The sequence below is a fragment of the Dermacentor variabilis genome, chromosome 8 (genome assembly GCF_050947875.1).
Source record: "Dermacentor variabilis isolate Ectoservices chromosome 8, ASM5094787v1, whole genome shotgun sequence".
Taxonomy (NCBI): Eukaryota; Metazoa; Arthropoda; class Arachnida; order Ixodida; family Ixodidae; genus Dermacentor; species Dermacentor variabilis.
In genome coordinates, this window is record NC_134575.1 from 139,358,065 (window position 1) to 139,383,155 (window position 25,091).

General features: G+C 46.6%; 1 protein-coding gene across 1 annotated transcript in view; it reads left to right on the forward strand.

The window, feature by feature from the left end:
- The window catches only part of LOC142590617 (eukaryotic translation initiation factor 3 subunit D-like), a 71,228-nt gene that overhangs the window by 25,792 nt on the left and 20,345 nt on the right, over positions 1–25,091 (forward strand). Inside the window, exons 8-10 of the mRNA XM_075702943.1 lie at positions 13–143; positions 6,483–6,565; positions 15,620–15,892. Coding sequence (XP_075559058.1) covers positions 13–143; positions 6,483–6,565; positions 15,620–15,892 — 487 coding nt within the window. The remainder of the gene's footprint in view (positions 1–12; positions 144–6,482; positions 6,566–15,619; positions 15,893–25,091) is intronic.

A 25,091-nucleotide genomic window follows, 5' to 3' on the forward strand; every position in this document is an offset into this window, starting at 1 on the left:
GTACGTGTGCAGACCTGTTGACTGTGAACGAGACTGCATCGGAACCTCCGCATGAGGAGGGCAACAGCATCAACTCTCCGCGCAATCTGGCTCTTGAGGCCACCTTCATCAACCACAACTTCTCACAGCAAGTGCTCAAAATGGTGAGTCGGTCTACTTCTGTGTGTGATCGCTGTGGCTTAAAGGGGCACTAAATTAAATACACTAAATCAATTTGTCTTCAGACTGATAGTCTTTCGAAACCATTATTTTCTTTAAATTACACACAAGAGGTTGATTACTGAACAGTATAATGGCCAAATCTCTGTTCTGTGTATGACAGTTTCGTTTTAAAATCCTGTACATCAGTGAGACATCATGAATTTCAATGTATTTTTTTTCTTTTTTGGGCTATTGTGGATTTCTTCAAAGTCTCCAAGTTTAGTTTTGCTCTTCGAAAAGTAGTGTAGTCCATCGTTGCTAGGCCCGAGCAGGTGCCATCGAAATCATTTACATTTGGTGTTTACCTTTGTTGTTCCTTTGATGGCACCAGATGCTTGCAACCGCAGATGCATTCGGCCGCACACCGGTTAATTCAGACAATCCCTGAAGCGTGCAAAGAGCGGAGGGCTGCAGATGTGTGATGCGAGAGCAGTACTAGCATCCACCCGAAACAATTCGGCAGAGTACGAATTGCCATAGTTGTCAGTGACGACCACAACTCCTCTCTGTAATATCATTCTAGAATGAGGTTCGGGATATAACAAACCAATTTATATAACAAAGCAATCGTGATTCCCCTTGAAATTCCTATAGGTACCCATGTATTGAAAACCTCGTTTTAACGAAGCTAAAGTTTCTTCGCAATGGGTATAACAAACATTTTTTTTTTTTTTTTTAGAGCGCAGCTCTTTGGCGCCCGTTCCTGCATTTCGCGGCGCTGTCGTGCCTTGCCATAACCAGCTCCGTAGCCAGCGTCAGGGCACTGCTCTAGCTGCACACGCTCCTGGCGCCATCTCTCGCGCACGGCGTGAGCCTTGCTCTCTTCATTCCTCCTCCTATGCCACCCATGTGCGGCGGCAATCAGAGCTCCAGCTCGGTGGTGGCTGATCTCGATGATGTGCTGCTGCCCAAGCCACCGCTGTTCACCATTGCGTGCACCCTTCCCCCCCCCCCCTCTCCTCTGTGGCAGAGCCGAAGCGCCGGTTCGGTATCGGCGGATCACGGTTTACGCTTCCCAAGCCAAAACGCAAAGCCACCTTCAGTTCACTTGCTAGCAGCGTCAGCGGCATTCAGTCGCTGCCATCTCTTCGCCGTGCAACATTTCTACCGTATTTACATGATTGTAAGTCGACCACTTTTTTTAGATTTGAAAATCTGAAAATCTGACTTGCAATCGAAACCAAAACATGGCACCGCCAAAAAAGCGAGACCAACGAGAGCTATACAATTTTGTTTGCACTATGGCCCCACCCGTAGCTTTTCGATATTCCGCGTGTTTGTTCACTTTTCGGAAGGGTTTTTCAACATTTTTGAGAGTTTCAGAGTGCACACAACACTCGTGAGGGGGTGTCGATGGTTGATGGAAGCGCCGCTGTTCCATTCACGGCGGCACCCTCAGGACGGCGGCGCTTGCGGGGAGCATCGGTAGTTCACGGAAGAGCAGACACCGCTCGTGGGTTTCTCTTTGCCTGTTGCACTTAGCTTTCTCTATAGTTTGACAAAAGGCATTGGTTTGACGCGTTCCACTTGACTGCCGGCTACGTGCTACTTCTATGCTTCTTCAGTCGTCATGAGTGCTCCAGGCCCACTAATCATTCGGTGCTCGTTCGCAGCAGCGTTCAAGAGGGCTGCCATCCTTTACGCCGCAGAAACAAATCACTGCGCAGCGGGCTGCAAGTTCGATGTTTCTGAACGGGCGGTGCGAGAGTGGCGACTGCAGCGAAGCGAAATTTTCACCTGTGACGGCAAGTGAGGAATTTCCCACGTGCCGAAGTCTGGACGCATTTGAGAAAGCTTTAGGCTAAGCTTGCGGCGTACGTCGCTGAAATGCGCGATCGGTCCCTGCCAGTGAAGTGCGACATGATCATGGAACAAGCCCGGACCTTCGCCTTAGTTTTAAGGTTCTGCTCCGCCGTGAGTACAAGTGGCTGGCGGCAGAAGACCACGAAATTACGCCACCCGGACCTGTCAAAAGAGCCTCCCTGACGGCTGCGTATGGTTGGGTGCATTCGGCGTGGGCTGCTGTTCCATAAGATGTCGTGGTGCGGTAGTTTGCCAAATGTGAAATTTCGCGGGCCAACGACGTGCTGTGGGACCGTAGCAACGACGACGATGGCAGCACTAGTGAAGACGAGTAGTCCAGTGACCATGTCAGCTACTAATAAATTTTCGTTATCGAATGCGCCCTCGGGTATGCTCTCCTTTTTTTTCTTTCTTTTTTTCCTGTCACGCGATATTGGGGGGGTCGACTTACAATCGTGTAAATACGATATGTGCCTACGGGCTGCCTCCCGCGACCTCCCGATAATCGAGGCAGCTGCGCCAAGCTACGCTCTGTTTACGGCGGCTGGTGCAAAATGTTCTGCACCCGACGGATTGTCCGAGGCTCACAGACGGTTTACATTATAATATAATCCGCCTGCCTATATAAGTAGTTTATTCTCAGCCAGTTTTTTCTGAGCCATGAGCGAGGCAACCAGTGGAAGTCCTTCGTTTGCCTCTGCTGCTACACAAGCTGCCCGAGTAGAGGCCCAACGCCATCACCGTCAGAATCCAGAGGTGTGCTACACCGAACCAGGCATTGGTGCAGCAAGTCTAGCATATATCCATCTGTTCCTCCGGCCACAAAGCTACCTTCATGACAATCAAGAACTGGGAGGGGAGTGTTTCTTGAAGAAGTGAAGAATGAAAAGTAACTATACATACGTGCCTTGCTCGAATTATTTGCCTCAGTATATAGAAAAGTTGAAACAGCTGAGGAGCTACGCTCAAATTAAGCATTAGAGAGTAACGTAATCGTCAGCGATTTTTTTTTTTTTTCCACAACGAGCATTTACTGACCATTTTAGTACCCATCAGGTCAATGTCTTATAGCGCGCGACATTCGCGTCTCCCGGCCTCCCCTTTCCTGTGGAACTGGTGGACCCGCCCGCTCTTACTGTGTGCGTGGGGCGGCGCCGACTGTGGCTTTGTTGTTGTTTGTTGTTGCCTCCGTGTGCATCAACAATATCAGTGTTTCTATCGATTTGTTCGTGCAAGTTCCAACTGCCAGAAAGGAGATGGACGACGACAAATGGATATCAGTCGAGCAGAAGGTGGCTACGCTGGAAGCCGTCGAGTCCGGCGCGAAGAAGAAAAAAGTGGCCGAATATTTCGGCATAGCGTTGAGCATGGTGTCGACGATTTTGAGCAGCAAAGAAGCTGTCACTGGTGCTGTTGCACGTGGCGTAAAATGCGACAGAAAGAAGCTGCGAGCCCCCACTTTCGAAGCTGTGGAGAAGGCGCTCTTCAAGTGGTTTTTGCACGCAAGAGCGAGCGGCACTCCTGTGAGTGGGGCACTGTTGCAGCGCAAAGCGAGGGACTTTGCGTGCATCATGGGGCACGACAATTACGTGGCGAGTGTCGGCTGGCTGCAGCACTTCGAGGAGCGCCACGACATCGTCGGCAAGGCTGTTAGCGGGGAAGCGCAGTCTGTTGACCATGAAGCTGCAGTGGTGTGGGTGGAGACAAACGTTAGACAGCTGCCAGAAAAATACACTGCTAAGGATTTTTTTCTGCGAAGTGAGCCGCCAGCTAGTGTGCTGTTGATCTATCAGTGATGAGCCGTTTGGCGAGAGTAAAGTAGCAATTCCTTGCTGTCTTTTTCTTGCTTGTTTTTTTCCGTGCGATGGCCGTTTTCTTTTTGGCGTGGTGGGCTGCTGTGAGATTTGGTGGTGAGTACATCCTCTCTTGCTTGCTGATTGTGGATAGAAATGGATAGTGGCTATAACGAACTAATGCTTATAACAAAGTAATTATGACCCCTCCCATTCAAATTCGTTATAATCAAGGTTTTACTGTAAATAAGTAAACTGCAGGGATGCTTTGAGTCTTTTTATTCTTGTGTTTAGTGGCTTATGCATCACATTGGCTGCCTGCCTTCAGACTGCATGGTCACTACTCGTGATTGTGATGATAGTGACCACGTACCGTATTTAGTCGAATCTAGGCCGATAGTTTTTTTTCATATTATCATATACCAAACTCTAGGGTCGGCTTAGATGTGAGGATTTTTATAAAACGCACCAGTTTGTAATTAAAAGTGATAACTATGATGCATAGCTAGCGCCATCTAAAAAAGTCAGTATCGCAGCCGCTATTAGCTGCGCCAGTAGCCACCTGAAGCACGCAAGCGGCGTCGCTATTTTGACCTGTGTCGTATCGGCGTGGAGCGTGGCCCATAGCGAGGCGTTACCGTAATGGCATCAAACGGGTGATGCCACTACAGTGCCACTTTCAAATGACAAGTTGTGCTAGCCACAGAGACATCATCAAACGTTCAAGCTGGGCTGACCTTCGACATCGATAACAAAAACTTCCGTCGTTGGAGGGGTAATGGGGGACGCTTTTTGTGTGTGCCGCAACGAGGAGATGACAGCGATAAAGAAAATAAGCACACAATAAGAGAGGGAAGCTGTTCGCTGTAATTGCGATGCGTGCAAGCCGTGCCGCACTGTCTGCGCATGCGTGGGCGTGCCGACGTGAGCTTGCACGTGTCTGCAAGCGTGCGTGCGGTCTGGCTAGCGGCGATGATACCGTAGAGTGAGCTCGGCATGTTCATATTAAATAAATGCTGTTTTCGTTTCGTGAATGCCGTCCTCACTTTCTTGTTCGGCCTACATTCGAGGTAAATTTTTAAATTTTTTCTGGCTTCGGACATTCGGGGGTCGGCTTAGAATCGGGGCTGGCCTAGATTCGAGTAAATACAGTATACACCTGCAGAAGTTTTGCTTTGATTCGGTTGAAGGGATGCAGTGTTGTAAACACTGCAAAAGCCGTTGAACTGAAAAGCAATTCTACCATGGCCCAGGCACTGGTGCCAAACCCCCTGGCTTATCGCGATGGACAACTAGTTGCTGACTAGCTAATCAGTAACAACATTTTTACGACACTGGAGTGAAAAGCATCTATACTAGGATGTAGATGTGTGCCTTGCACTGGTGTGGCTGCTTATAAGTCAAGAGATGACGAGCATCGTAGCTTCCGTGCCAATCTTGTGTAACATAGAAACGAGGTGGGGTATGATGCATGCAACGTCAGACTTGTGTTGAGACGTTGCGTCAACAACTGCAACACAGTCCCTGGGAGAAACAAGTAACAGCTCGGAAAAAGGAGGCTATTAGACAGGTGGTGGAAAGCTGAAGAGGGGAAGGAAGAAGGAAGCACGAGGCAGGAGAGCGTGTGCTGCGTGGGCTCGGCAGACGGGCGACAAGGCAGTGGTGCTGGTCCGTGGAGCGACAAAAAGAAAAGCGTGCCTAGGCAGAGCCAGGAGGCAGCCCTACTATCCCAAGGGACCGGACTGTTCCGGTGATGTCCACGGACGACGGCCCACAGTCGAGTTGAGCCGACTGGCCGGTCAGGACCCGAGCCTGCCGCGCAGCCTGAGCCCCGCTGAGCGCTGCTCCTGTGCCTTGGCCCGACCAACACTTCCCGAAGAGCACGGCTACGACCCGTGCTCCAGCCATTTTTAAGTGCCGATCCAGCACCCGGCCCTACTAACGTCTCCCGGAGAACGCAGCTGGGACCCATTCATCGACCGTGCTGGTCGTGACCACCAAGCATCACGTTGAGGCCAGCGTCGACAAGAAACCCTGTGGTTCATCCATGGTCGCATCCTCAGCAACGACCCCGACATCTGGGCTGACGAAAATGTTTTTCAGTGAACCCGCGTTTCAATCACCGTGACTCTGACTTAATGCGTCATTAATGGGTGAAGTAGTGAAACGTGCAGAGCAACTCTCTAGCTGTGATCGCGCCCTGCTTGTTGATTCTTGCCAGCTTTAGTGACATTTTATTCTGAGTGCTCCTGCATAGGTGCTGTAAATATAGCTTATTCAATATTATGAGTGTATAGTGAGAAAAGATAGCATTTCGTCTGGAAACGGGTCTGTCTAATATTCGCACCAAGAGTGCCCTTGCGTGCGCGATGTCCTCCCAAGAACCTGACATTACACAAGGGTTGCGAGTATTTTTTCAGTAAATAAAGACATGTTGATGTGGCAAGCATTTCTTGACCGTTTCCTAGGTCCATTTTACATTCAGTTATACAGGCGCTTTTTTTGCCAATCCCATGAAATCAAAATAAACATGGTTTTGCTGTGTTTTCACACCCGTGTTGGTGCGCATAAGACATGGACAAAGTGCTATGGGGCCAGTTTGTAGCTGTACCCAGCTGTCCTTTGCCTCTAATGGTGTGTTGCTGGGTCCTAAAGCAGTGCATTACTTGGTCTCCTTTCTTTCAGGGTGAGGACAAGCACGGTTTTGAGAATGTCAATCCGTTCATCCAGGATGATGAGGAAGGAGAGGTTGCCTCGGTCGCCTACAGGTGAGTTGGCCTCGTGCAATCTCTGCCTGTGATATGGGGCTCCAACGCTGTAGCACTGTCGCTACAATGCAGATGCAAAGCGCAGAGTTGTGTTTTATGTAGGGCACACTGTTTCCTGAATGTAGCTTGCTACCCCGACCTTGCTTTAGTGTCACAAAGCATGAAAATGACAATCAAGGTTAAGAGGACACTTTATCTCAATATCCCAGTGGAAATTCATGCAAAATACCCACATTAGACAACTGTTTCAAATGGATTTGAATGAAGTTTGTTGCGTTTAAGAGAGAAGGGCTGGGGGAGGGGGGGGGGGGGGGGAGTTCTGTCACCTTTAGGAAGCAGAATTTTGATTTGGGGCCTCAAGTTTTATTGCAATAGCAACTATGTGGACATGCCAGGCTAATTTCCACTGTCGGTGTGCACCCTATCTTGGAGGTAATTGGCGATGGGTACAAAGCTTATGCGAAACAAGAATGGCTTCGTGCGCACTGTGTTATCACACACCTACTTAGCATTGAAGCGAGAGGCAGCATAAAGGAGAATTTGCTTGCTGCTTCTGCCATACTTCATGCTGTGACACCGAGTGTTCGTGGTCACCAACTGAAATCTACTGTGTTTACTTGCATAATGAACGTGCTTGCGTAATTAACATAGCCCCCACTTTTCCAATCAAGAAGTGTTTTTTTCTTTTACTTACATAATCATTGCACCTGGACTTGCTGCTGGGAAGTAGAAGACACACGGTATGATTCGGCATCTAATATGGCGTCCGGCGGGTGCAATTGTGTCCGCACCCGCCATGTCGTGTTGGATGCTGAATCATACCTTGTCTCCTACTTTTATTAAGATAGCAATTACATGAATGCTCCAGGCGCATTTTTGCCATCATCATGGTTGTCGCCGTGCGTGCCACATGGTGTACGTATGAATGTAAGCGTACGAGGGAAGCCGATGATCGCGGCCCCATCTCGAGTGCCGTCATTCGTCGTGCAAAAGGCCCCCCGGGCAGGGGAGCAGGGGGGCGGGCGGCATTGTACTCTTACAGCGACTGCATATTACACAACCGTGCCCGAGGGGTGCAGATGATCGCGGCTGAATCTCCCCCGTACAATGGAGGAAAAACGGAAAGAAACGTGCCGTCTCTGGTCGTGCGTATTGCGCCGGGGCGAGGGTAGGGGGAAAGGGGCGCGGCATTTTACTTCGGCAGCGACTCCGGCGCACCCCACCTTCAAAGCGATCTGCGTTGGAGACTGAGTCGGTGGCAGCTCATACCTTTATGCATGCTGCATTCTTGCCGCTCACTTTGCATTGAAGCAAATGTTTGCAAGTTTTTATGGCCGATAAAACTACTATCCTTACTTCATGTAGCTATCTACACATTTGCAATTGCAATCGATGGTTCACATATTGGCAACAGTGACTTTTTTAGAGGTGGTTGTGGAAAAAAAATCGCTCAAAATATTATCTCGCGTAATAAACGCACCCCCCCAACTTTGCGCACATCTTTCGGGGAAAAAATGTGCGTTCATCGTGGGAGTAAATACGGTATTTATGTTTGCCCATGAGTGCATGACACAATTCTTGCTAATGTAATTTGTTGGCAGATGTTTACTGCAATTTTTACAGCTGATAAAACTACGAACCTTGCTTCATGTAGTTGTCTAATATTTTGCTATCGCTGCGACTCCTTTCGGGGGAAACAACTTTTTTTTTTACAAGAAATTGTCAAAAATCAGAAACCTTCAATAAAAGTAAAGCGTAGCGCTAACAATGCATAACACAGTACTGAATTCAGATATTGCAGTGCTGTAAACTGAATCTACTACATCATCTGAAGCGGACAAATGTGATATACAAGTTTACAGCATTTTCAAACCTGGTACAATGTTTACAGGGATTTTGCAAGAGCCCTCCTCACAAATTTCAGTCGAACCTTGTTATAATAAGGTTGTGCGAGCAACGAAAGCACCTTTCCTTTTTACAATATTTGTTATAAGCATACACACAGATGTTGGCGGAAAATGAAATGACTATCAGGGCTACACGAAACAAATACGAGCCTTCCAAGGACCAGAGAAAGGTATCCTGAGGATTTCGATGGCCCGTTGGTATCTTGGCCTGCTGATATGAGGCTGGAGAGAGAGAATAAATACTACGGGTGTGCAAATACCAAATACAGTAAAACCAAGTTAAACCGTACCCGCTTAACCCTTCGAGGGTCAATGGCGTAAATATACGGCACCAGAAACGAAGCCCAAACTGGTCGATGCCATATATTTATGGCGCCGTCTGTATGTTGGAAAAGTGCACCAATTTCCTAACTTTTTCTTTTCTGTCATGTGCTGCCACTATGTGGGAATACAGGGAATTTTTTTCGCGTGGCTCCCTCTCGGTTTTCGTTGCATGGTTTGTTTTAGCGCTAGTTCGCTCCCGCGCGTCTACATACTACTGCTTGCGCATTGGCGTGTGCGCGGGTGGGTGGCAGTTTGGGTTTTGTTCCGTGGGTGGTTTCGGCTGCTTGCGCTTGCAAAACTGATGGCTATCTCGTTACTAATCACTCAAAGGGCGACCGTTTGTTCATCGCTCATTTAGTTTAGGTGATGCTGCCATGCATTGTTTCCCTTGCCTTCTTTTTCTTTTTTCCTTTTTTTTTTTTTTTTTTTTTTTTTTGAGATTCACGAAAACTAATTGCCTCTGGTTGGCGACAAGATGAAGATTAGCGGAATTTTGTCACACGTTTTGCTTTTCTGACGGGCAAACAACCACACAGTTTTCTTGAGTGCGCGCACCTACGCAGTTCGATTACGCTATGGTGTACATATTAATGTAAGAGCAGGAACATTTCAATCTTGCGAAATATTGTCGTGTGCGCATTTTCAAAGCCTTGAACTATAATGTACAATGCGTCAAATTTGTAACTCTTATAAGTTTATTTCCTTTTTTATTGTTGTTATTCATGAGTGAAGAGTACATATATACCAATGCAAAATATTTTTCTCACTTTACGGTCACCCTAGAAAAATTACGGTGAATTTTTTTCGAAATAAGTCCCTAAGAAGAATTGGAATCATGTCAAAATGGGGGATGGCGTAGCGGTTACGCGAAAGCTATAATGACGGGGAGGCCAGTTTGCCTCCCCGCCACCTTCCTCCATCCGGCTTCTGATTGTGTTGACTCATTTAACTGTTTAATTCTGCTTCCTGCGCGCTCCGATCGCATGTTGTTAAAGGGCCCCTGAAACCTTTCGGACAAATTTTGTAGATGCGTAGGGTACAGCTAAAGTTAATCATTCGCACCACAATTTGTGTGAGATGTCTCATATTAAGAGAGCTATAGACAATGACAAGTTAACCTCCTCCATAGTCATGCATTTTCTCCTCAACCCGTTCGCCGCGTGATCGGGGCTAAGCTCCACCTTCATAGCTCTGTGTCATGATGGCACGTTGTGTCATCGACTTCCGGTGCTCTAGGAGCGCGCGCAAAGCCTCTCCAAAATCTTTGCCAGCTGCTTGGCAGACGACCCCAAGTGAGAGCTATCGAAGCAGCTTGCATTGCGAGCATTCTGGCGGAGCGCCGAACGTGTCTGGTATTCCAGTAACCACAGGCGAGCTGGGCGTTTCGACGGTTGGCTGGAGGCATAAACTCAAGCTGATAAACTCACGGGCAGCAAGTGACATAGGATCTCTGCAGAGGCATCACTTTGGTGGTCCCAAAAGGCGCCTTTTAAAAAAATGGGGGAAGGTTGCTGCAACAGCATCTCAGCTCGAGAAATCCAGAAGAAATGCTGGGGCGTGATTTCCACAAGCATCTCACCACGTACTTCCCACTGGCTTGCATGAGAAAACTGCATCTTTGACAGCCTTGCTTGCTTTACACGAAGCTTGCCAACATCCTTCTCCAAGGCATCCAGGTGCTCCACGTAGTGAAGCGGAAGGTCCTCGCGAAAACACGCCATTGAGGGACTGAATCATCTACAAAACCTTCCACGGGGACAGTGTTGAGGCAGCCTGCCCTGACCTGTGGCCGTCACTGTCACTATCCGATACAAACATGTTCACGCCGATCACCTCATCAATTAGGAGCACTTCATTTCCAAATCTATAGTAGTCTGCTTTCTTTTCACCGCCAACATCATGCATTGGCGGCAATCCACGGGTATCCAGGATCCGCCCTCTTCCGTTTCGGGGGCAAGTCAAACGAGACTGAGGAAGAACATGGCCAGGAACGTCTTCGACGCAACGAACATAGACATTAAGCACGAGTGACTTAATCCATTAGCAAAGTTGCGCAGAATGAGGGCCATAGAATGAAGAACCAACTGTGAGGGCCGTGTGAGCAATCTGGGAACAGCCCCTGCAGCATTGTCAGCGCAGTTGGCACGATCCATTAGTGTTATGAAGGGTGGCGCGGCGCAGAGGTCTGGGCACTGCCCATTTGTGTTTGGAGGGGTGGAAGGGCGATGGGAGAGATGCACGCGAAGCTGGCTTGCATCTGTCATGGAGAGAAGCTCACGGCAGCAGTTGGAGTGGCAGGTGATCGTGCAGCGGCTCGCATTTCACTTTTTCTTTTTTCTTTTCAAGGATTTCGCATTCCATCACCTTTTGGCATGGACACCCAGCAGCCAGACTTCATCATTATAACCGATAATGCAGCATGAGGACATTGAAGTAAGCGGGTTATTTCCTCATAGAAGACATACAAAAGTTGACAGTGCCGTACACTGTTATAACCGACATACTGTTAAAACCGTTATCGTTATAAGTGGGTTCGACTGTACGCACTTCGCCTATGTGTCATTTCATTTTTCATGCTGCAGACATTTTGGGCCCAGAGAGGACTACACATGAATTCGTGCTCCACTACAACAGCTGTCAGTCTAGTCTGATCTTGTGCTAGATTGTCGATAAGGTTTACGAATGCGAACATGTTGATGGTGATCTTTTCGCAATGTCTTGTCACCAGCCACTCCAGAGTGCCGGCAGCACTGCTTAAGCTGCTAGGCCTAACCAGCGTCATTCCGTCGGAAGCTGGTAGCCACAGTTGCAGTTTCATGCCAGTCGTCATGATGGCAACTTTGTTTGTGACCTCCATATTTGCCACAATGAATTGCTGTGCTGTGTCTTAAATTTCGGTTATTGTTATTCCAGTGCTAGGGGCACATGTGGTGCTGCAGGGGAGTCTGAATAATAGGCCAGCTGAGCAATTTGCTGGCGACACTATTTAACATCTTTGTTACCATTATATATGTTTTGAGGCACCTGCTAACAAAAATTTACTTTGCTGTAACAAATATTGAGTTGGATACCACATTTTCGATGTCATTATAGCAGCAGAATACCCCACTAAAGTAAAACATGGCCAATTAACTTTTATATTTACTTCCTTTATCCATAATTCATAATATCCATATTCATCATAATGATATTTGACTATAGGAGCAAAATTTTAGGTTTACCTTTTCATGTTCCATCCAAATCTATGCCTCAGTGATAGCTTCCTCAGAAATCAAAATGTATCCTGTGCTTTTGCTGACTGCATGCTCCGGAAGCATTTGCAGAGGTGGAATCGTGTCATGGACGCCATGCTTCGGACAGCACTTATTTGGGCTGACCATTGGGGCACAGTGATCCTGCCACAAGCCTCTACAGGGTCAATCTTTTCTTGTTGCAAATTTAAATTCTTCACAGGGAGTTATTGTGAAGAAAAAAAAATTACTGTAAGTTTTCTAGGTTGACCGTAAAGTGAGAAAAAAATATTTTGCACTAGTATATATGTGCTGTTTATTCATGAATAACAACAATAAAGATAGGAAATGAACTTATAAGGATTAAACAACGGATGCATTATTATACACAAGTTCAAAGGCTTAGGAAAATGCACACACAAGAATATTTCGCAAGTCTCAAATGTTCCTCCTCTTAGACTAATATTTACATGTATAGCTTAATCGAACTGCAAAGGTGAGCGCACTCAAGAAAACTGTGTGGTTGTTTGCCCGTCAGAAAAGCGAAACGTATGACGAAGTTCCGCTTATTATGTCATTATAGCAGCAGAATACCCCACTAAAGTAAAACATGGCCAATTAACTTTTATATTTACTTCCTTTATCCATAATTCATAATATCTATATTCATCATAATGATTTTTTTTTTTTATATCGCCAACAAGAGGCGATTAGTCTTCACGAGTCTCCAGAAGAGGAAACGCACGCATGACAGCATCCTTCATATGCGCACCCCTGTGAGCAATGAACAACGGAGTAACAGGCGGTCACCCTTTTAGCGATAGCAGAGTCCTTCCATGTTTTTCTGGTCACGAAACTCCGCCGTCACGCTATGGGAGAGGTTCATATGCTGCCCAAAGGTGCCGCGACGCGGCGCCACTGTGCCACAGAGGGCATCGTTCGCGTACCGAAACGCGCGCGCAGTGCGAGGCAAGCTGAGTGATCGGGTGCGTTATGTGCATGTGCTGCGCTATTTTTCGAGTGCTGGGCTGTTTGGTTGAAGTGGCGGGGTGGGACAACGATGCCGAACACGTGTTGCGTGCCTGGGTGCCGTTCCGGCTACAAGGGCACGACCGAAAAGGTGTCGTTGTTCTGTTTACCTAATAACAAGGAGCAGCGCGAGAAATGGAAGCGGGCCATACCGCGGCAGGATAGTGGCGGTTTTAATTTCGAATCGAAGTATACGCGTGTGTGCGCGAAACACTTTGACGCCTCGGACATCGTCACTGCGTACAATTTCAACATCAACGGCGACGACGTGTCCCTGGAGCGTGAGAAGCCGACGCTGAAGACTAATGCCGTTTCAAAGATGCTTTTAACAAACTTCTTGCATTGTGAATGGTGGACCATTTATGACCGGACGCCTCTGTACTATCTGTATTTCGCTCCGCTTGTTTTACATGATAAATAAATGATCGTGCTTGTATTTTATTTTTGCACCAACACGTATTATTTCTTTTCTTAATCGAATTATAAAGTTTTTTTTTCATTTTTCGACCATGATAAGAATATCAGGACCGGTGATTGCAACATTTTAACACATTGTAAATAGTTGCGAATTAAGAACCAAAATACCTAGTCTCGTCGTTTCTGCGTCGAAACTACGAGCAGCGTGAATAAGTGCTGGGCTTACTGACGCTTCTAAACGACTGCTTGCTAAGGCAATTGCCTCATTACAGCTAGTTTCAACTGAACCTAACACTTCAGGTTCGCCTTAATCCGTTGTTAAAAGCCGCACCGAAGACATTTAGTAGCGAAGTTCGTCTTGCATTATCTTATCAGAAATGGCATCGCTTTGCAAGAAATATTAAGCGCATGGAGCAGCTCAGTTCGCTTTTCTTTGTCATGAAGTATTCTACGGTAGCAGCCCTTTGCAAGAGCAATTTCATTCTTTTGATCTCGTTATAAGATACTGCCCACAGAGTCCTTCTCTGCCACAGTTTAACAGAAACTGAACAGCTGTGCTCGGCGAACAATCTGGCGCTATGCGCAACGGAGAATTGGCGCTTACTCATCTGGTGATAAGTGGGACCACTGGTGTTTTGTTGCGAATGCGCGGTGTTTAATTTAAGGCAAATATTAAAAAGCGGAGCCCACGGAAGCGTTGAGGTGAACGGCGATGATGAAGAAATCCGGACCGAGACCGCCCGGCCATGTACAGCGGACGCACTTCGACGGGGGCGAAATGCAAAACACCCGTTTATTTAAATTTAGGCGCATTTTAAAGGATCCCAGGTGATCAAAACTAATCCCGAGTCCCCCACTACGGCGTGCCTCATAATCGTATCGCGGTTCTGGCTCTTAAAATTCCAGATCTTTCTTTTCTTTCGGTCTGAGACCACCGGAAGCTCCATGTTATGAGCGGCTTTTTTTTTTTCGTCCCGTGCGCTCATATCATCGCAGAAGACACGCTCAGGCAGTAATTTAATTATATTCAATGTTAAAAATAGTTACGTGAAACTAAAGCGATGGTTGAGGAAGTTGAGAAAGCTAGAATACCGAGGCTGCCCCACACACAACCACAGCGGCAGCGGCGTTCGCATGCCCTCTCATGCACGGTTGCGCCTCTAGCGGCGGGCGCTGGCGCTATATGAAACTGAGGCGGCAGTTTCGTGACCAGAAAAAACATGGAAGGACTCTGGCGATAGCCATCAGTTTTGTGAGCGTAAGAAGCCGAAACCGCCCGCAAAACGAAACCCAAACTAACCGCCGCGTGCCAATGCACGAGCAATAGTAGACACGCTGGAGCAAACAAACCACGCAATGAAAACCAAGAGAAAGAGGTGTGAGAAAAATATTTCCTGTATTCCCGCATAATGGCAGCAGATGCCAGGCAAGAAAAAGTTAGGAAATTGGTGCACCTTGTAAGCGTACAGACAGTGCCGTAAATGTATGGCATTGACTATTTTGGACTTATTTGCTGTGCTGTATGTTTACTTCATTCACCCTGAAAGGGTTAAACAAATGGTTTGTTTCGTTTTTTGTACCCTTTGGGTTGTATCATGCCACGCAACAATAATCGCCATTGACTCGCTTGTGTTTCCTTTCTTGAAAACGCTACGCTCGCTACTTCCCTGTCGAGAATGCTCTGTCATGCTGATAAGGCGCATGCCGTTTGTGACTTAGAAGTACCAGGCTTGCAGCGTTAAAGAAAGGAAATGCGGACAAGACAGGTGACGATTATTATCGTGTGGCAAGATACGACCCAAAGGGTGTAATTTTGTGTACATTGCTGCCGTGTTCTTCTCCTCCAAACTACCCAAGACTAGAATTACCTTGCAAAGCGAACTCCTTTGATCAGCAATCCAGAGTGTTGAGCTCTGCCATTGAATGCTTTGACTAATCGTTATGAAGTTGTCGTGAACGATTCCGCCATTGTGTGTGCCCGCTCGCTGATGGAAATGTCTCTCCGGGACACCTGCGCATGAATCCATGATTGTCCCTCTTCATTGTGTGAGGGTGCGCCTGTACTGGGGGAGGAGTAGCTGACATACAGGCATGATCTACAAGTGGGCCACAGACTGTAATGCCTCACTCCCCGTGTGTACATGCAGGTATCGCAAGTTTGACCTGGGTGACAATGTGGGCCTCATTGTGCGCTGCGAGCACGACGGGGCCATGGTCGGACCCAACGGGGAGCTCCAGTTTGTGAGCATCAAGGCGCTGAACGAGTGGGACCCCCGCTTCTCGGGTGGCATCGACTGGCGCCAGAAGCTGGACACCCAGCGCGGTGCTGTGCTCGCCAACGAACTCAAGAACAACTCTTGCAAGCTGGCCAAGTGGACGGTGCAGGCGCTGCTGGCTGGCTCGGACCAGATCAAGTTCGGGTGAGCATCGTGCACCCACCAGGGGGGCGTTTCAAATATCTTTTTATGGAACGACAGATTCCTTGAGCTCTTAAAGAGGGAAGAGGTCTCTAGACATAAGGTATTTTATCATTTAAGTTAGCATGATGAAAACTTCCGTGATTATGTATTTTCATCTGCTCATATCAATTATGAATTCAGTATTTATGTGCACCATGCCACTAACTTTTAAATTAGTTATTCATGAAAATGTCATTTGATCACATCTTTAATAAACTGGCTGCACAGGTCCTGGTGAATTAAATGTCATTGTATTCCACACATATTGAAGAGTGCAACAAGAGTAATTTTATGATTCTAGCTTTCCTGAAACAAAAGTTCTGATGTTTCAAACTTCCCATTTGAATGACTGAGAAGAAATACTTATCTTATTTCACCCTTTCTAAAAGTTTATAATTTCCCAAAGTAAAGTTTGACACTCATTTGCACTCACTAAACATTCAGCTTTTCAGCAAAACAAAAATTATCAAAATTGAGTGCATCAAAGCTGAGAAAAGCTTCTCAAAAGATTGTAAGGTTACAAAAAAATGAAACTGAGAAAATGGCTAAGAACAAAACACTGTGGGTCAGAGTCCTCGCACGCTATTGCAAGCGTCCGCATTTTGCGCTCGCTTGCAGAAGTTGGTGATAAGCTGCAGATCTTATCTTCAGATGGCTTCGGCTGTTTTGCGTGATTGGTGCTTGTCAAGAACGTTGTGTCGATCCTTGCACCACATTGTCTATCACCGACATCGTCCGAGGCGGCCGCCAGAACAGGTGCAGGAACGGGGCATTTCGACCGACAAATCCCGTTCTACCGCCACTTCGTCCTACGCTGGGATCACTTGTGATGAACCCAAGCCATGATCTCGCTTTCTGCAAATTCCCTCCCCCCTCCCAATTTCTTCCCGAATTTGCATTTGCTGCAGAATTCTTGGTATGGCTTCGCAATGATCAAAGTTACGAAACGGCGCCGAAAGCCCAGGCCTAATTCACTCTCGGAGGCTGCGGGGCACTTCGTCTATCGAGCTTGGCGCAGGGCCCATACGCCGCCGCAGTGCGCAGTCTTTGTGTTGGACGTTCGAAAATGACTTCTTCGGTTTTTTGCCGAACTTGCGTGGAGTTGCGATCTTCGAAGCGTAATCCGACAGAAAAGGATGTCTCAAACGATGAACAACATGGCGACATCAAGTTGCCGGATTAGTGTACATAGGAGATGATGCGGGGGGCTCCACAAATCGGAAGGCGTAATTCAACCACGTGCACTCACTCCGCGAATAGGCTCATGCGGTGCAACCTTTTGTTGGCGCGGATTTTCTGAGTGGATGGAAACAAGCGCGGCTGGAAATTGAGGAAAAAGCATGGCTCTTTCGAATGAGACCAAAATGGCTGCAGTATCTGACATGGAACGGCGGCAGCGCAGCGCTGAGAAATCCCTTTTTTTTTCGCTTCCATCGGGAAAAGTTCAGCTCTCTGATCTGGTATAACATGATCTATGACGCATGAAAATTGGCTAGGGTATGCATCGGCGGCGGCAGAATCCAAAAATAACATTTTCAAAAAATTCATGTTTTTTTTTGCTATTTTCGGTCTCAAAGACCCACTTCGCCCCTTTGAGGGGGGACACGGGTGCTAAAAACTGAAAATCGCGAAAAAAAAATTGATTTTTTGGGAACTACTTGTTTTGGCATCTGTAATGCCTAATCTACACCGTATCAAAACTATTTGCCCAAAAACGCACCCTAAGTGTCAGAAAAAAATTATTTCCTCAGCGTGGACAGCGAGAAACAACCGCAAAATTGCGCAGAAACACCGGAGTTCACAGAGATATTTCTCGTCTTTCCTGCCGCTGAATGCCGGCATCTCAGTATCGTTCGAAAGCTCGAAGTTCTGCGTTTTAGTTCCCTCTATCCTCACTGACGATGGCTGCATAGAAAAAGTGCAAACGTAAAACAACCAGGGGCCGGTGTGATGAAGTTTGCAATGCACGCGGCTTTTCTATTGGCTCAGCGCGACATCACGCTGAGAGGTGCCTTCCGATTGGCTGTTGCTACGGCAACCAGGCCTAGCAGACGAGCTCGTCTGCTAGGCCTGGCAGTGGGTCGCTTTGACACCGCTGATATGCCGTTTCTTTGTTCATCGTATTAGGAACGTATGCAGCAAGTCGGCCTTCTGTAAAAAAAAGAAAGAAAGTTTGAAACAGAACACACATCCACGAAAAGCGAAGCGCAAGCCATTTCTACTACCTACTGCAAGAAAGGGGAAGCGGTTATCCCAAGGCTCAGACGAGCCGACAAGATTGTGCCTGAGATAAGTCACTGCGTCGCACAATCTCATACTGCAACGGCAATCAGCAGCGAAGCTAATCATTTCCCTCTGTGTCCGCGTGTAGGTTTACTGTGGAGACTGCAGACGATGTGCTGATGCCTATTCCCGTGCCTCTTGCGCGTATGCGGGGTTCATGTTAGAATTTGGCAACCTTGGCTAAAGTACAGATACAGATATTCAAATGACAACTTGCAGTATCTGAATTTCCAAGAACATACCTGCTTCATTTTAGCTATGTTGTTGCATTACATTTTTTTGCAAATCACATCCCGAGTTTTTAACACAAGAATTGTAAATAGTACTTTTTGTTATTGACCTCAGAAAAAATCTGATTGCATAGTTATAAGCAGCCCACAAGATTGGACGTGTCCTGAAAGTTTCATGTGTCTAGAGCAAGTATCAAAAATGGTTGTTCTGGATGCCATGACCCCCCATATTCATTGCTGTTTGTATTTTGTACTTTTCTGAAAACACAAATTTTGGTCTCCATGCCATATTCAGGCCTCAATATCTCAACACCAAGACCAGATAGAACTGACAATCTTTTTTTTGCAGAACAGAGCCTAATGTATACATACTTTATGCAGTATAGCAAGCAAATTTCTTTTGTTTTCACTTTGTAAATTAATTATTTTGCTACAACTTCTGCCACATGATTGCCATGTTTTGTGGGCTTGTATTCAATGGGCTGTAAAATATCTATATTAAGGGTCAGGTAAAAAATGTGCTTTCTATCTTTCATTCCTTAGTTTTTATGCTATCTAAACATGCCTTACAAATAATTTTTTATTGTGCCATTTATTTTCCATTGTGGCCTTAAACAATGGAAGTGAAATGTTAATTATCATAGAAACTAATTGACCTACAACAAAACTAATTACATACTACATAAATCAGCACAAAAATCTTACTAGGACTAGAAAGTTTCATTAATATTGATGAAGAAGAGGATATTATTTCAATAACACTGTCCCCCCTTAATGGGATCACCTTGCCAATCCAAAAGCGTAGCTTATGAATGGGCAAGTACGTCACATTGGGATATGCAGCCTGCATGTCCTGTTTTAGAGGTAATCTGCCATATGTATAAAATGTGTGCGTGTGGAGATGGCACGGCATCACACTGTCTTCTAGAGCGTTAAGTACTGGAGGCTGCGTACTGTATTTACTTGAATGTAACACCATGACAATTCTAGTGCGAGGGCCGACCTTTCAGTCTGCAAAAAAAAAAAAAATTCACAAATGTAACACGAGATGAATGGAAAGACAAATGGCACATTTATTCGAGGAATCAATTCGAAAACGAGTTCACTTATCGTCGTCTGAGAAGGAGACGCAGCAATTCCTTGGGCGGTATTCTTGGACGATCACTTTGGGAGATAGTTTCACTTTCACAAAATTTTGCATGATCATATCAGTGCCAAGAGCGTTGTCAGTCGTGTACTTCGAGGAGTTCAGTGCCAAAACGAGCTGAGTCTCGCGAAAGTAAAACCATTTCCGAAAGTGACCATCCGAGAATCAAGTCATCCGTGCTCGTCAAGCTCGTTTGAGATTAAGTACCTCTATAGGACCACACAACCATTTCGTTCGGGGACGGTACCAGGCCACTACGAGGCCCTTTTGATCGACCCCACATTTATTTACAAAGGGCCTCCCATTGGTGATGCCACCATGGATGATGCCACCATGGATGGTGTAACCATCCGAGAATCGTCGACTCATTGACGTCGAGCCACCGAGCCACGTCGGAGTTTCCCCGTTCCTCGGCCGTCAAACTTGCTCGTCTCTCGAAGCAGCCGCTATATGGAACACTCTGCTTCATCATAATGTTGTGAATAAACGTAGTCGAAGCGCAAAATGGCCGCAGGGTAATGCGGCACCGTGACACCAGTTGCAAAACGCAGTGAAAACGGTGTTGATTCCAACAGGACACAACATGCACATAACAAGGAAGATGTTTTGACTTGGTTGACTTGTCTGTGGATTGAATTGAGACGTAAAGGTGCAGGTTGCCACCGTAACGTTAAAAACCGCGGTGTGCAGAATATTTGCTTTAAGATCGTAAATATTGCCATTATTTTAATGTAATGCAAGGGTCAAGTTCAAGCAATGACAATTGAAAAAAAAAAATAGAACAACTCGCGTTACCATCAAGTAAATATGGTAATGATGAGTTTCAGAGGGACATACTATGCATTTGTTCCCCATGCCCGGCGTTTTTCATAACTTTGTATCGCGGATGTGAAGATATCGCCGACAAGGCATGAAACCCTGTGTTTGGTCGCCAACTCTAAAATTCAACAAAATTATTTTTTTTTTTGTGTGTGTTCAAGTTTGCTTTTCCGATTGTCTGATAATTCGGAAAATTTTGCGGCCGCTTCATGTAAGGAAAATCAATCACCAACTGTACTTATTTGCATAAAAGGTCGAATTTTAATAAAATAAAGCAAAATGCCAATTTTACAGGCTTCGTTATATCGAGGTTCAACTTTATTATAATGGCACTGTATTTGCATGACGGCTAGCTGACTGTCATGCTTATGCACATTACAGAAAAAAACCAACTAATTACAATTACTCTTTTAAAAATGTGATTGATTACAGTTACTAATTACTGCTCCACAAATGGGATTGAACAATTTGTAAAAAGTAATTGATTACTTTAACATTACTTTCCTCTCTGCGTTTATTAACATTGCATAAATACAGTACTATATAGAATGAGCTGGCCTGGCTCTTTCCAATATGTACTCCGCAGCTTTTCACATGTTGTTTACAGTTGCTTTTCAGATTTTGCTGTGGCAATTTTCCTATGTTTTCTTCTGAAGACATCTGCAGCCACACTTAAGGCTCCCCTGATGTGTATGCTAGAAAGAAGTTTCTCTGTTATAACGTGAATACCTTGCGTACGAAACTGTGGTTACTCAATGCCGCGGTGCTTGGGTCTGTCTGAGATCTCTATGAAGTTCAGCGCTTCATTATTGCTGGAGCTAGGGAAAGGTGCTCCCGCTAGGGCCAGTGAAACACTTGGTCTCTTCGATTTGGCTTGCACTGGCTGCACTAGTTCTGAAAAGTGCCGCAGTGGTGCCGAGCGGGTGCAGCGCCGGTTCAGCAAGTGCAGCTTGAGCCGCACGACTGCAAGACGGAAGTGCAGGCCCAGCAGAGGCATAGCTTTGTTCACGTGTTTTACGTGCACGTTGTGTCGCTGGCACCGCTTGCCACGTAAAATGGCCCTCTTTGAAATTGCCATGGAGCTATTGGACTCGGAAAGCGACGACGACTGCGACTACGGTGACATCCACGTTGACTCCGACGACGAGTTCGACGATGTGTGTGTTTCGGTAGCCTGTGCGTGGGTACGAGAACGTGATAACCAGGTATCATGAGCATGAGTTCAAAAGATTGTTCAGGCTCTCTAGAGAAACATTTGACTGGCTAAGTGGTCAATTCAGAGCTTCGACCTTCTATCCAAAAGCGCTTCAAGGGCGTCAAAAAATATCCGCTGAAAAGACATGCCTAATTGCTCTTGTGTATGTCGGCTCGCAAATGTCGATGTACGCCATAGGAGACAAGTTTGACGTGGCAGAGTCATCAGTGCATGCATGCGTGACGCGGTTCGTCCACTTTTTGCACTCACTTTGCGGTGATGTTATATGCTGGCCCAGCAGTGCAGAAATGAATCGCATCAAGGCAGGTTTCCTCGCCAAGAGTGGAGGAAAAGGCCCTCGGACTGCCATCGGCTGCATCGACGGTTCGCACATCCAGATCCTGACTCCAAGCGAATCGATGCAGTCATATTTCAATCGCAAGAAGTGGCCATCTATCATTTTACAAGGGATCTGCGATGATAGGAATCGGTTTCTGAATGTTTTCATTGGGTTCCCTGGATCTGACCACGATGCCCGCATTTTGAAGGAGAGCCCATTCTTCGCACGTGCGCCATTGGTATGTGGTGAAAACTACATTCTGGGGGATAGTGCGTATCCTCTGATGCCTTGGCTGATGACTCCATTCAGGGACAATGAAGCCTCATTTGCATCTTGGAAAAAACAGTTCAATAAGCGACACAGCCAGCAGAGGGTGTCCATCGAGAACACCTTCGGCGTGCTTAAACAGCGTTTCAGGAGGTTGTACCTTGTGGATGCCAAAACTGTTGTGCAGTCCTGCTATATACCGTATTTACACGATTGTAAGTCGACCCCTTTTTTAAAATTTGAAAGTTGGGGGGTCGACTTACAATTGAAACCAAAACATGGCCCCGGCAAAAAAAGCCATACCAACGAGAGCTACAACGTAGTTACAATTTTATGTTTGCGCTATGGCCCTACCCGTATCTTTTCGCTATCCCGCGTGTTTGTTCGCTTTTCGGAAGGGTTTTTCAACATTTTTGAGAGAGTTACAGTGCATGCAACACTCATGGGGGAGTGTCGATAGTTGATAAAAGCGCCGCTGTTCCCATTTGCGGCGGCACCCTCAGAACGGCGGCGCTTGCGGGGAGTATCGATAGTTCGTGGAAGAGCAGACACCGCTCGCGGGTTTCTCTTTCTCTGTTTAAAGGCATTGGTATTGGTTTGACTAACTTCTTGACGCGCTCCACTTCGGCTACGTGCTACTTCTACGCTTCCCCAGTCGTCATGAGTGCTGCAGGCCCACTAATCTTTCGGCACTCGTTCACAGCAGCGTTCAAGAGGGCTGCCATCCTTTACGCCGAAGAAACAAATCACTGCGCAGCGAGCCGCAATTTCGATGTTTCTAAACGGGTGGTGCGAGAGTGGCGACTGCAGCGAAGCGAAATTTTCACCCTGTGGCGGCAAGTGAGAAATTTCCCACGTGCCGAAGTCTGGACGCTTTCCGGAGCTGTAGGCTAAGTTTGCGGCAGCGTTGCTGAAATGCGTGATCAGTCCCTGCCATTGAAGTGCGACGTGGTCATGAAACAAGCCCGGACCTTCGCCTTAATTTTAAAGTTCTGCTCCGCCGTGAGTACAACGAGTGGCTGGCGGCAGAAGACTGCGAAATTACGCCAACCGGACCTGTCAAAAGAGCCTCCCTACGTGTGGTTGGGTGCATTTGGCGTGGGCTGCTGTTCTGCAAGATGTCCTGGTGCGGTCGTTTGCCAAATTTGAAATTTCGTTGGACCACGACGCGCTGTGGGACCGCAGCAACGATGACGATGGCAGCACTAGTGAAGACGAGTAGTCCAGTGACCATTTCAGCTACTAATAAATTTTCGTTATCAAATGCGCCCTCGGGTTTCTTTTTTTTTTTTTTCCGGTCAAGCGATATGGGGGGGTCGACTTACATTCGAGTCGACTTACAATCGTGTAAATACGGTAGTCATGGCAGCGTGTGTGCTCCACAACCTGTGCAACAACGAGAGGGACTTCTTCCAGGAGCTTACATCTTTGCCACGAGAGGAAGATGTGGGCAATGACGACACTGAAGGGGATTTTGACTGCAGCCTGCCAGGCTACAGTCAGTCCCTGCGAGAGTTCATTGCAAAGGAGCAGTGCTAGGAACATGTCGCGTCTCTGTGAATGCCATGCCAATGTGAAAAAGTGTTTTGTAAAATGATTTGTCTCATATATGAGGAATGTTTCCATTTGAAATAAATTGAACATGCATTGGTAGTGCAAGACAACTTTATTCTCCCTGTTGTGACCCTTGTTGCTTTGCAATCAAGTCTAGCAGGCGATCAAATCTCTCCATGCGGTCTGCATGCCGCTTTGCGCGCTCTTCCTCCCACTTTTTTTCTTTCTTTTTGTTCCTCAGCTCTCGCTTCGGCTTGCTTCTCTCTTGCTTGCCCCATTTTTTCCAGCACCTCCAAAAGGGGAGTAAGCTGTGACTTGCTGTGGCGTTTCCTTTTAGAGGCCGGGCTGTCCTCAACTGTTGCAGACAGTCTGTCCTCGACTGGCACAGGCAAAAGCTCGGCGGATGCTTCTGTGGTGCTTGTCCTGTAGAAAGTATACACACAAATGCTACACCAACACCAATTCCAGGTTTTCCACAAAAACTGTCTTTCGCTTACCCTAAGCATCCGCTGGGGAGGATTGCCTTTCCAGGCTCCAAAAGCAATCGTGGGTTGATACTGTGTTCCTTTTCAAGTATCTCCGCCAGTTCTCTGTGTAATGCGTGATGCACAAATGAAAAACCCCATTGAATACCATAGTAAATAAGCACACTTACTCTTCATATTCGCAGGTCACGCGGTGGTGACCAGATGAACTGTTCTCCTTCTTGGTCCTCTTATATGCTCGTTCAAGTGACTTCCACTTATTTTCAATCTGTGTGCTGGTCATATTGCACATAAACTCATTGTTGATCAGCTCGGTGAGTCCCACCCACAGAAGCTTTCTTGTGCTAAAATAAAAGCATAGCATATTTAAATACAAAACACACTGCTACATGTGACTGAAATTTTGCGGTACCACTTCGATAGGTTCCTTTAGTACTTAATTAAGTGTGGCGCTTTCTGGTACTCTGAAATCAAAATATTTGCATACTGGCTGCCACACATTTCAAACACTCTTGAGATGAGAATTGGTGTACTAAGCTTAAACAAATCCTGCGAAGTGTGCATGAAAACATTCCATTAACATTGTTGGAAGTATAAATTTGAGAAACGACAGTACACTTCATTGTTGCTCATAATATTGGTGGCAACATAAAAATGAAACGTAAAAGGCAACGTACCGGAGTTCTCTGCTCTTTCCAACCAACTCCTTCATCTCCGTGTACTTGGAGATGAAGAACTTGGTCTTTCGAGGACTCCATATCTCTGCTGCGTCTTCAGCGGACGCCGATGCCGTTGGAAAGGCGCCTGGCCCCACTCTATCGAAGCCATCACTGGCGCAGG